Raw genomic sequence first — 13,791 nt, 5'->3', positions numbered from 1 at the left:
GAACCATCAAATGTCATGATGCCATCTTACTTTTTTCAACACTGGAGCTGAAATAATGACAATCACTTCAGAACTTGCAAAATATCTAAACCTGAGCAATCACTACACCTGATGGTGGACTTATGAGAAAAAAAAAAAACACCAGCAGCAGCTGTTATTTGCCACTAATGCTAACAAGTGTATCTAGTGATGTTGGATAAGCTTGGGCTAAAGCTAACAGCAAGGCAGCATGGACCAGAGTAAAGCCTGCTGACAGTCAGAAGGAAGATCTGGGGACATTTACTTTGTCATGTGGATTTTTGAGGCCACTGACATAAATACTTAACCTTAAGTGGGAAGCTGTGTGGCAATGGCCAGGTACTGACCTCCTGTCTCACGTCTTGCCTTAAGAACTAAGTAGTTATATGTGGCGTATGACATGCATGACAAACCGTCTTGAGAAAACTATTCTTTTGAATTAGAATCTTTTAATTTGCTGAGTAAAAGTTTCACTAATTTCATGCAGTTAGCATTCTCCCAAATGTAGAGTGAAATCCATCTAAAGTCATTAGAAACAATAAAAATAGGTCAGGAATAGAGCAATTACATAGCTGGACCTGTATTTACATTAAACGTATGTATGTATTATGTATATGTATTACATTACATATTAAACGGCTAAAACCCAGAGAGTCTGCTCCTTGATCCTCCCTCCAGGGCCCCTGTGTTGAACTGAGCTGTGGCTCTTTATCATTTAAAGCAACAGGCGCTGAAACCATTCGTTATGATCAGGGCTGTTTAGACAGGGGAGAATGCTGCCTTGTTGTTTGATCCAAAGTGTTTCACAGTTGTTTCATTAAAACACCAGAACTGTATTCACTTGTGAAGGAGTGGTATATTATGTCCCCTCTAAAAGTAATATGGGCTTTATCATTTTCCCAGAGTCTTACTAAATTTTTATTTTGAAGCAGCCCTTATTCAGACACCTAGTGGCTTTTTGGTAAAAATGACTGAAACTACATAAACCATGTTTTACAAAGTTCTTAAAGGTAATCTTTGCCAAAGTATGATTTACCTTAGCTCCAGGAGTCTGACAATCTGCATCCTAAAAAAAACAGGAATGTAATGTTTTTTCACATGAAAACAAATTACTTAGACAACTTTTATACTGTAAATAATGTCTCTGTAATATTACTGTCATTTCCAATAGTATTTATTGTTTATTGTTATTTCATTCATTCATTCATTCATTCATTCATTCATTATCTGTAAGCCCTTATGGAATAAACAATAAAACAAATCAATCTTAAACATTATCTGTTCTTATTTTTTTGTTTAAATAAAACTGTAATGGAATTTAATTTGAAAGGTTAACTTTGACTAATTTACCTTTTTTGTGTTTGATAGACAGAACCCCCATCTCACGCCTGCTGATGGTGTGATCACATTGAGGAAGAGGACGATGAAGAAATGCATTATTGGAGTCTTCATTGTTGACCTGAATTGGGAAAAATGGTAGGTATTTAACTAGTTATAACTTTGAGTGATGTCTCAACACGAACATCCTCAGTCAAACTTTAAAACACTACGACTACTACTACTACTACTACTAATAATAATAATAAATACAACAGTAAGGAAAATAATACCTTTAAATGTGATTCTTGTCCTTAGTTCAACCCTCTAGTTGTCCTAGTTGCAGTCCACCTTACTGAGTTAGAGAGAACTTGGCCAAAGAAAGCTAAGAGTGTGAGGCAAAGCTCTGTATATTTTGGGCAGTACGTGAGGTTTTATAGGATACAGACGGTCATAAGGACACGGAAAAAGTCACAGAAAACCAAACAGATCAGATCTCAATCAAACCTTTCCTTATATGTGCAGAGCAAATATACATCTTGCCTTTTGTATGCAACTGATGAAGGGAACATGTGAAGGGAGGATATGAGGACATTCACACTAGCATAAGGTGTAAAAGGAGGAAAGCATAGTTTATAGTAAACCATCCTTCAGCAGCACCCCCCCCTTCCACAGCAAACAGGAAACCACCTGTACCAAGCACAAAATATCAAATGTACAAAGGAAGATTTAACTACAACTAGAAACTTCATTATAGATGTTTTCTAACATTTAGATTAAAATCAGTTTTTGAATGTGTATTACAAACAGGCTGCATTTTCACAAATTAATCTGTTTGTATTAAACTGATTAACTACACTGACAAATATTACTCTTTTCATTCATTTATCATCTGTAATTGCTTATCTAGTGCAGGGTCTGGAGCCTCCCCAGAATCCCTGGGCAGAAGGTAGGAACTCACACTGGAGGGGGCGCCAGTCCCTCATAGGGTGACACACATTCACTTATTCACTCAGACCTATGGACATTTATGAGTCCCCAATCCACTCACCAACGTATGTTTTTGGACTGTGGGAGAAAACTGGAGTACCAGGAGGAAACCCACGCAGACACAGGGAGCCTGTGTCTATTTCAGCCTGTGGTGGGTTCTAAGTGATATGCTGCCCTTTAGTATTAGGGAATTTGAATTTTAAGCTTAACTCCTGGAAAATTTTATGAGCATTTGCTCCTAACTGTAATTATACATTTGTCATCTCTCTGCCGGTCTCGTGTGTCTGAGATAATAATTAATTGGTATTTTAAAGTGCCATACAGCTGTCTAACTATAGTGTTTTTTTAATATTTGAATCTTAAAGGCGTGTGTATCTGTACTGTACTCTCTCTCTAGTAGCTGGATTTTAACAGACTGTTGGCTAGTTTGCATTATTTGTCCATGTCACATCACAGGAACAGTAGGTTGTATTAACTTACTCAATGTTATGAGGTTCCTCTATTTGATGTTTAATGTATTTGAATGAATTGATGAGAGTTATCAATTGCGAACCCTCGCCTTGGTAATTCATCACATTGTTCACCAGATCCCTGAGCGGGGACCCCAGGTTAATTTGTAACATTCCAGTTTGGAATGTGGGTGGTACTGGGATATGTGGTAAAGGTTTGGTTGTGTGGGACTCTGGTAGAGGTCCCATGCCTTACATTTATGATCCAGAAATAAGTAATGACTATATTGTTGCAGTGTATGTATTTGAATTTGCATAATGATTTATCAGCACAATGCATTGTGTGCAAGAGTATAAAGAAATAATATCTTGTCCTAAGAGGAGTGAATTTCAACATTTTTAATACATGTTCTATTTGGCTTCAATATAAAAGTAACATAAAGTGATTATGACGTGTGAGTGTGCTCTGTGGAGCCTACCTGGAATCACTGGGCACAAGGTGGGAACACACCCTGGAGGGAGTGACAGTCCTTCACAGGACGACACACACTCACACATTCACTCACACCTACGGACAATTTTGAGTCTACAATCCACCTACCAATGTGTGTTTTTGGAACGTGGGAGGAAACCGGAGTGCCTGGAGGAAACCCACGCAGACACAGAGAGAACACACCACACTCCTCACAGACAATCACCCGGAGGAAACCCACGCAGAAACAGGGAGAACACACCACACTCCTCACAGACAGACACCCGGAGCGGGACTCGAACCCAAAACCTCCAAGCCCCTGGAGCTGTGACAGAGACACTACCTGCTGCGACACCGTGCTGTCCACATTTTAACCAGTGTGCTGAATTTTATTATTCTATTAATGAACTCTTATGAAGCAGTGATGACTCAGGATTGTCACAGATTGAGTAATCAAACCTTACAAACCTTACAAACCTGATCTGAACAACAAAACACAACCATAGACACACACACAAAACCAGAACAAAAGAACACTGAAACCAAGGGGGTATATACATAAGGAGAGGGAACCACAGAGGAGCCACAGGTGGGAACAATGATGACAAGGCAAAGGTGGAGACAAGAACAGAAACAAAACAGAGCCACAGAAGCATACACTGACAGACCAGGAAATGCACTAATAGAGTAAAAGTGTGACACTGATTTCAGAAGCAGAATGAATTCAGAACAGTGTAATTTATGGGTTTATTTCCATAGAAGGATGTGATGTATTTCTGTGTTGTACAGTGGGGAACTTTGTTTTCCACCAAGTCACTGAGCTGGGCCGAGTCTCATGAGGATGCTGCCACACCCAAAACCATCCATTTCTTCACGAATAGAGACACTGTTTTACATTTTATAACTGTTTACCACTAATGCACCGTATGAGTCCTGCTCCTCTGTAAACCCCAGTGTAAACCTGTTTCTCTCACTGTTATTAATCCAGGATCTTTAACAGAAAACTGTAAACTAGTGGTAAACACTTATAACAATTAAAACAATGATCCTATTCTGGAGGAAATGGACAGTGATGGTGTGGCAGCATCTCTCCGAGACTCAGCTCAGCTCAGTGACTCGGTGGAAATATAACTTCCCCAGTGTACAACACAGTATTAATTCCAGTGTCCTTCTATGGAAATAAAACTCTATATTAGACCATTCTAAGCTGATTATGTTTGTGAAATATGTGCACATTAGTTCATATTTTCTTCTCCAGTGAGGAACACAGCGTAAAGGACTGCACTCCGTCTGAGAGTGACTCACTGTGTGGTGCGTTTGTGTTGAACAGAGTTATGTGATGAATACAGTTTTAACCAAATCAACATTAACAACATTAGCTTTCATTTTCTAATTTACAAAGTTACTTAGCAGTTATGACTAGCAAAGTATGTTGATTTAAACATGTTGTCCTCCATTTTGATTCACTCTCATGGAGCTCAGTTGCTGTTCTGTGACATATCAAGGCTTTAGAAATGTGGATTTCTCCATAATTCAGTGGCTGAGGTTTAAACCAACAGAAGGATTGAGATTAACAAGTGAAATGAGGGTTTTATTTCACTAGTGGACCTCAAGAATGAATAAAATGTAGAATACGGGCCTTTAACAAAACACAACAACAACCTGATGATGGCGCTCGTGTATCACAGAAAGATTCCTTAAGCCACCACTATATGTCGCTGTTTCTACAGTTTCAGTGTTAGTCTGACCAGTCTGTCTCCATCTCTACTGTAGTTCTGAGAGGATTTGGACTGTTAGAGTATAGAGAGCTGTAAAAGGAAGACTTTAGTACATTAGTGTTAATGGTATTTACTGCACTGCACATTAGTTATTCCACAGTATACTGTACATTGTATTATTCAGCACTGTGGCTGTATCCACACATCAGTTATTTATTACTAGACCTTCAGTATTTAATTATATCTTCATAACTCTGTAGGATCATCCTGCCGCAGTGTTTGAATTTCATTAGATTTTTGATGTCTTGCTTTATATTTGATAATAAACATATTACTGTGTTCAACCTCTTGTTATTCACCCAGATTCAAATGGTCAAAAAATAGTAGTAGGAGTAAAAACATGAATGTCTGTTTAATATTCTGATGTCAACAGAAAGCAGAAAGTCTACAGGGATTTCAAACCATAACTTTATTTTTTTTTTCAGTTTTTAGTTTAATCATGCAATAATAACTCAAACATTGTAAAACGCCCCCTGGTGGCTAAAGGGTACAAAGCAGCCACTAATCAGGGTCTGAGCTGGATATAATTCAATCACTGGAGGGTGTAGATGTGTTTTTATTTAAAATTGACTAAATCACACTTCATGATCCTCACTGTTCTTTTACTTTCCAGTTTGTGAATTTTTACACAATCTTTCAGGGCCTTATTGAATTTCAGAAAAGACGCAGGTAGTTTCTTCTTTATAAACCTTTCATAAGGAGGTATTAGCACTTCATCTTCATTTTTAAACGCTGATATGGAGGCTATATGTGCACCGTGGCAGGTTGTGATGACAAAACAAGTTTCTCTTCCAAAGGTTTTCAGTGTGGGGTCACGTGTGGAAGAAGCAAAACTGCCAAAACGCACAAATTTACCTTTAATTTCAAAGCGATCTTTGGAGAAACGGTATGTGGTTTCACATTTGCCCTGAGGGTTGAGGGTTTGTATGGCATCTGTGATCAGAAAGTGCAAAGAGATCAGACCAAAGTCAGTCATGTAGTCACACCGGCCATCACGCATTTTACTATTAAGTTTATCATAAAACTTGTATGGTTCATCCCCAGTGTACACGCGAATGGCTATTTTTCTCAAATCATCTTCAGATAATTTATTATCCTTTTTCTTGTGTAAATCAAGTTCACATTTGGCATGGTCCCAGGCTATCTTAAATTCTTTATTGTTCTCCAGCTCCTTCTTCAGGTATTTAGATTTAATCTTCTCATACATTTGTGGTTTGCAGTCATTAAATTTATCATCGATGGACTTTGGATATTCATCCATTGTAATCTGAAAAAAAAAAGAAAAAATATAAAGTTAACTTACTAACATTATCTGTAACCGCTTATCCAATTTAGGGTCGCGGTGGGTCCAGAGCCTACCTGGAATCATTGGGCGCAAGGCGGGAATACACCCTGGAGGGGACGCCAGTCCTTCACAGGGCAACACAGACACACACATTCACTCACACACTCACACCTACGGACACTTTCGAGTCGCCAATCCACCTGCAACGTGTGTTTTTGGACTGTGGGAGGTAACCGGAGCACACGGAGGAAACCCACGCAGACACAGGGAGAACACCGCCCTCAATTAGGGTTTTTACAATTAATCTGAAAAGTTTATTTTACCCCTTTACTCTTTGACTGGCAGCCTCCATCTTTCACTTGCACCAAAACACACACCAAATGCCTCTGATGTGGGTTTCAACCCCACAACCACAGGACTCTGGAGCTACACAACAGTGATTAACAGTTACACCACCACCACCACCCCTCCCTCCCACTGAAATAAACACATGAACCTGTCCAAATTCACTAACATCTGTGAACCCCTGACCATCCGCCATCTCGGCTGAAAATTCCTGCAGTGGTCCTATGTCTGTGACTTCAAACGTCACGCCTCATAAACTCCAGCTATTTTTACTTTAAACCACAAACAGGACTCTGCTCAATCAAAGCTTTACAGTTTCACAAACTCAAACAGAAGAAATTGGTGAAATTAATTTAATTGTTTAACTGAGGGAACACTTTCAATGTATTTTAATTTAGAATCACTCTCTCCTGTTAATTACTTAGGGTTTTGAAAGGTTAAGTCTGACTTTACCGTTTGTGGGTTTGATGGCCAGAGCCCCCTTTCATTCCTGATGGGTCGGTCATAGTAAGGAAGAACTGCATTATTGGATTCTTCATTGTTGACCTGATTTGGGAAAAACAGTAGGTATTTAACCTGTTATAACTCCAGGTGATGTTTCTACTGTGAAGGTCAAAGATGAAAATGTGAACACCCCTGGTCCAAGTTATATTTTACTGACTTCAAAACAACAACAACAACAACAACAACAACAATAATAATAATAATAATAATAAACGAGTGGTAGGAAAAAATACCTTTAAATGTGATTCTTGTTCTAAGTCAAACCCTCTAGTTGTTCCAGTTGCAGTCCTCCTTACTGAGTTAGAGAGAACTTGGCCAAAGAAAGCTAAGAGTGTGAGGCAAAGCTCTGTATATTTTGGGCAGTACATGAGCTTTTATTGGACACTGACGGTCATAAGGACACGGAAAAAGTCACAGTTGATGCACTGTGGGGGAACATTTCAAACTCCTGATGAGGTTTCAGACCCACAAACCTAGATCTCTGGAGCTACGTAACAGTGATTAACAGTTACTCCACCACCACCACCCCCCCTCCCACTGAAATAAACACATGAACCTGTCCAAATTCACTAACATCAGTGAACCCCTGACCATCCGCCATCTCGGCTGAAAATTCCTGCAGTGTTCCTATGTCTGTGACTTCAGACGTCACGCCTCAAACTCCAGCTATTTTTACTTAAAACTACAAACAGGACTCACAAATTAAAAAAGAAGAAATTGTTGAAATTAATATAATTGTTTAATTGAGGAAAAACTTTCAATGTATTTTCATTTAGAATCACTCCCTCCTGTTAATTACTTAAAGGTTTGAAAGATTAAGTCTGACTTTACCATTCGTGTCATTTCTGATGGTGTGATCACAGTGAGGAAGAGGATGATGATGAACTGCATTATTGGATTCTTCATTGTTGACCTGATTTGGGAAAAACGGTAGGTATTTAACCTGTTATAACTCCAGGTGATGTTTCTACTGTGAAGGTCAAAGATGAAAATGTGAACACCCCTGGTCCAAGTTATATTTTACTGATTTTAAAACACGAATAATAATAAAATAAATACGAGTGGTAGGAAAACATACCTTTAAATGTGATTCTTGTTCTAAGTCAAACCCTCTAGTTGTTCCAGTTGCAGTCCTCCTTACTGAGTTAGAGAACTTGGCCAAAGAAAGCTAAGAGTGTGAGGCAAAGCTTTGTATATTTTGAGCAGTACATGAGGTTTTATAGGATACAGACAGCCATAAGGACACGGAAAAAGTCACAGAAAACCAATCAGATCAGATCTCAATCTAACCTTTCCTTATATGTGCAGAGCAAATATACATCTTGGCTTTTGTATGCATCTGATGAAGGGAACATGTGAAGGGAGGATATGAGAACATTCACACTAGCATAAGGTGTAAAAGGAGGAAAGCATAGTTTATAGTAAACCATCCTTCAGCAGCACCCCCCCCCCCTTCCACAGCAAACAGGAAACCACCTGTACCAAGCACAAAATATCAAATGTACAAAGGAAGATTTAACTAAAACTAGAAACTTCATTATAGACGTTTTCTAACATTTAGATTAAAATCAGTTTTTGAATGTGTATTACAAACAGGCTGCATTTTCACAAATTAATCTGTTTGTATTAAACTGATTAACTACACTGACAAATATTACTCTTTTCATTCATCGTCTGTAATCGCTTATCCAGTGCAGGGTCCGGAGCCTCCCGGGATCCTTGGGCACAAGGCAGGTACACACCCTGGAGGGGGTGCCAGTCCCTCGTAGGGCGACACACACTCACTCATTCACTGACACCTATGGACATTTTGAGACATTTTTGGGGACAGGACATGATTAAAAACTTGGGACTGGAATGTAGACAGAACAGGTGACGGGACTGGTTACGGGGAAGGACAGAGGACTGGACTTGATTAAACAACATTAGCTTTCATTTTCTAATTTACAAAGTTACTTAGCAGTTATGACTAGCAAAGTATGTTGATTTAAACATGTGGTCCTCCATTTTGATTCACTCTCATGGAGCTCAGTTGCTATTCTGTGACATATCAAGGCTTTAGAAATGTGGATTTCTCCATAATTCAGTGGCTGAGGTTTAAACCAACAGAAGGATTCAGATTAACAAGTGAAATGAGTGTTTTATTTCACTAGTGGACCTCAAGAATGAATAAAATGTAGAATACGGGCCTTTAACAAAACACAACAACAACCTGATGATGGCGCTCGTGTATCACAGAAAGATTCCTTAAGCCACCACTATATGTCGCTGTTTCCACAGTTTCAGTGTGAGTCTGACCAGTCTGTCTCCATCTTTACTGTAGTTCTGAGAGGATTTGGACTGTTAGATTATAGAGAGCTGTAAAAGGAAGACTTTAGTACATTAGTGTTAATGGTATTTACTTCACTGCACATTAGTTATTCCACAGTATTCTGTACATTGTATTATTCAGCACTGTGGCTGTATCCACACATCAGTTATTTATTACTAGACCTTGAGTATTTAATTATATCTTCATAACTCTGTAGGATCATCCTGCCGCAGTGTTTGAATTTCATTAGACTTTTTGATGTCTTGCTTTACATTTGATAATAAACATATGACTGTGTTGAACGTACTGAAAATAGCAGAAGTAGGAGTAAAAACATTTCATGGACCATCTTACCTTTGTGTAAGTTCACCTTCTTAGCTACAAACTATCACAAATTCTACACATACGTTAATGTATGTTAGCGATGACCAGATGCTAATGTTCTGATGTCAACAGAAAGCAGAAAGACCACTAGAAATTCAAACCATAACTTTTGTTTAATTTTTATCATAGTTTTTATTTTACGTTTCCTCCTCCAACATAATCATATAATAGCTCAAACTTTGTACGACGCCCCCTGGTGGCTAACGAGCACAAAGCAGCCACTAATCAGGGTCTAATTGAATCACTAGAGGGTGCAGATGGAGTGTTTTAACTTAAAATTGACTACATCACACTTCATGGTGCTCAATTTTTTCACACTTTCCAGTTTGAGAATAGTTCCACAATCTTTCAGGACCTTATTGAATTTCAGAAAAGACGCAGGTAGTTTCTTCTTTATAAACCTTTCATAAGGAGGTATTAGCACTTCATCTTCATTTTTAAACGCTGATATGGAGGCTATATGTGCACCGTGGCACGTTGTGATGACAAAACAAGTTACTCTTCCAAAGGTTTTCAGTGTGGGGTTGCGCGTGGAAGACGTAAAACTGCCAAAACGCACAAATTGACCTTTAATTTCAAAGCGATCTTTGGAGAAACGGTATGTGGTTTCACATTTGCCCTGAGGGTTGAAGGTTTGTATGGCATCTGTGATCAGAAAGTGCAAAGAGATCAGACCAAACTTGGTCCTATAGTCACACAGTCCATTACGCATTTTGTTATTAAGTTCACCGTAAATGTTTTGCTCAGTGTACGTGCGAATAGCTAGCTTCCTCAAGTCATCATTAGTTAATTGATAGTTCATTTTGTGGTCTAAATGAAGTCCAGATTTGGCTTTTTTCCAGGCCGTCCTAAATTTGATATTTTTCTGCAGCTCCTGCTCCAGGTTTCCAGATCTAATCCACTGATACATATGTGGTTTGCAGCCATTAAATTCATCATCGATGGATTTTGGATATTCATCCATTGTGATCTGAAAAATTAAAGAAAAAATATAAAGTTAACTTACTAACATGAATTATAACGTGAAATATAATCGCTGTCCAATTAATAACATGTAGCTCAATTTTTGAGAAATTTTATGATTTTGTGAATTTTTGTGATTTTTGTGAACAGCAGTTGCCCTCATATCATGTCAAAATTTCATGAAAATTGAACCAATAGAAATGCTCCAAAATCAATTGGACTTTAATCTTTTTACATTGATTCCATGGAAAGTTTCCACATAAAGTTACTATTTTGGCGGATTGTATATATTTTATAAATACTTTCTGCAATAGAAATATACTTATAAATATTTTATGGAAACAAATGGTAAATATAGTATGCAGTAATATTTGTAGCTACGATATCTCAAAATACTTTGTGCTGTTGTAAATACACTGACGCTAACTCACAAATTTCAAGTTCAATAAAAATAACATTGTCTTTTACATTTTTCCCTCATCAAGTTTTTGAAAGGAAATATTTTCATGACAGAGTTTCACAGTTTAGACAAATACCGTGTTAATGCTTTTGACTCCTGGAGTCGTAGAGAGGATGAGTATGATGCAGAGAATCATTTCAGGAGTGTGCAGTGTCTCCATGGCTGACCTACAGTGAACAGAAACAGGTAAAACATCAGGTGGGGGTGGTTACTGTGATTAAAAATAACACTGTACTTCACTTTTAAATGTTTAAAGGGTTTTATTGCTAATGAATTTAACTTGTAAGAAAAAGAATGGCACCTGACGTACAGTAACAAAACTACAAAACCCCAAAATACTATTAAAAAGATACACACACACACACACACGCATATTGGTCATACTTAACTTAGTCAGGTACAAGTTGCAGGTACTGAGGTGTCTGAGGTTCTTATAAGACACTCACGTGTTTCAGGAATTTGCATGGCACCCATCTTGTGAAAGAATAAATAGAAATAAATAAAATTTAATCCTGGATGGAATATGTGAATCAAGATGTGTGTGTGTGTGTGTGTGTGTGTGTGTGTGTGTGTGTGTTGGTTTACAGACAAAATGCTATTGCAGTTTTGGAGGACATACTAACATAAAGCAATATAAATACATTATAAAATAATACTAATAGCACAATTACGGGTCTAAACACCCACCCAAGTACGAAGAGTGTAGCACTATAAGGAAAATGTATAATAAACTTAAAAAATAAGTAATAAATGATAGTGTTTTTCATATCCAACATCAATAAAGGTTCAAGTAGTAATTCGATGGTAGCAATAAAAACTGACAAAAAAGAAACACAATTTAGTTCAAGAATGCTTTATTTTCACAATTTCTTTTAAGAAAACTGAAATGTGTAAAACATATGATCAATGATTCATATTTTATTGTGTAGTATAAATATTATTAATGGATGTGGAAACACTCTGAATATGATCAGAGAAAAAGACGAGCAGCATCAAGTTTGTGCCGAAAAAGGTGCTACAAATGGGTGGTCATTCCTTGTTTTACAGATTTAATACACCTACGTTTTTAAGAATATAGAAAAGACTTGTCCTAATGCTGTATCCACAAAGGATCAAGGTTCAAGGCTCTCGACGTGCAGATGTTTTGCATGAAGTAACGATCTCATTTTCATTCTCAAACATTTTGTGTTGTAGAGACAATGCCACAGTGAGGGGTTTAAAAGCTCTAGCAGCACTGCTCTGTCTGATCCAGCCACACCAGCACAACACACACTAACACGGTGAGAATGATCCCCCACCCAAATCGTACCTGCTGTGGAGCGGTACTGTGGGGGTCCTGGGTGAAACAGGGATAAAAATGTGTGCAGAGAGACAGGTGGACTACAGTCTATAACTGAAGAGCTACAAAGTGCTCCTGTGCGGTCAGTGGAGCTGATGGATCAGTGTAAATACAATGTACACTGTCAGTAAAAATGGTCACTGTGGTGGTACCTTTAGTAAAGGAACATTCATTCATTCATTATCTGTAACCTTTATCCAATTCAGGGTCACGGTGGGTCCAGAGCCTACCTGGAATCATTGGGCGCAAGGCGGGAATACACCCTGGAGGGGGCGCCAGTCCTTCACAGGGCAACACACACTCACACTTTTGAGTCACCAATCCACCTACCAACGTGTGTTTTTGGACTGTGGGAGGAAACCGGAGCACCCGGAGGAAACCTACGCGGACACAGGGAAAACACACTCGGAGCGGGAATCGAACCCACAACCTCCAGGCCCTTAGAGCTGTGTGACTGCGACACCTACCTGCTGTGCCACCGTGCCGCCCTTAAAGGAACATTATCGTTCCATATTCTATTATATTGAGAGATTATTAAGTTGTTTTAATTTCCTACGCCCCGTTTCCATCTCTGGGACTTATATTATATTCTTTAATTTGACACGGTTCTTTAATAAAACCTTACAAATATCCCCCTCTGCTTCTGGAGAAGAGAATATAATGAACCTTTAGGAAACACAACTGGACTTTAACACCACTGCTGTACCTTTAAAGGTACATTGCACAGTTTTTACCTTTGGGGACAATAATGTAGAGCCGTACCTTTTCTCTGAGAGTGTAAGTGTTCCAGTGATCATTCAGTGTATATTTCAGCTGTAATCAACACGTAAACATATAACCCATGGACTCTGTGTTTAACTGAAGACTTGAGTCTAATTCTGAAACATATATATATTTTAAAGCCATAGTCTTTAGAGTCAGAAAACTACAGTTCACAAATGTTCTTAACCCCAAAGATCATTTGACTGTTTGGTGCAGGTAAGGATATTATAAATGTAAGTGATTATGTTGCAGAACTTGAAATCTTGAACCCCAGAAAATGTATATTATCCATAAATATGTCAAATAATCTGTTTTCATTCATTCTAAAGCTTTAATGAAGATTGGGGCTCATTTTAAGGAAAATGTTCAGCTATTCTCTGAGTTATTTTAAAGTGTTAAGGTGCAGAGCTGTCG

At 38.2% G+C, this 13,791-nt stretch overlaps 1 protein-coding gene across 1 annotated transcript; it reads right to left on the bottom strand.

The window, feature by feature from the left end:
• Positions 1–10,040: 10,040 nt before the first annotated feature.
• LOC136709170 (NAD(P)(+)--arginine ADP-ribosyltransferase 2-like) lies at positions 10,041–11,439 on the bottom strand. The gene is made up of 2 exons (XM_066684226.1): positions 11,353–11,439; positions 10,041–10,823 (listed from the first exon to the last, which is right to left on the bottom strand). The coding sequence occupies exons 1-2, from the start codon at positions 11,434–11,436 to the stop codon at positions 10,098–10,100; spliced, it is 810 nt and encodes a 269-aa protein (XP_066540323.1). The 5' UTR covers positions 11,437–11,439; the 3' UTR covers positions 10,041–10,097.
• Positions 11,440–13,791: the final 2,352 nt, after the last annotated feature.

The sequence above is a fragment of the Hoplias malabaricus genome, chromosome 11 (assembly GCF_029633855.1).
Source record: "Hoplias malabaricus isolate fHopMal1 chromosome 11, fHopMal1.hap1, whole genome shotgun sequence".
Lineage (NCBI taxonomy): Eukaryota > Metazoa > Chordata > Actinopteri > Characiformes > Erythrinidae > Hoplias > Hoplias malabaricus.
The sequence above is the reverse complement of the archived record's forward strand: the minus strand, read 5'-3'. Positions and strand labels throughout refer to the sequence as shown.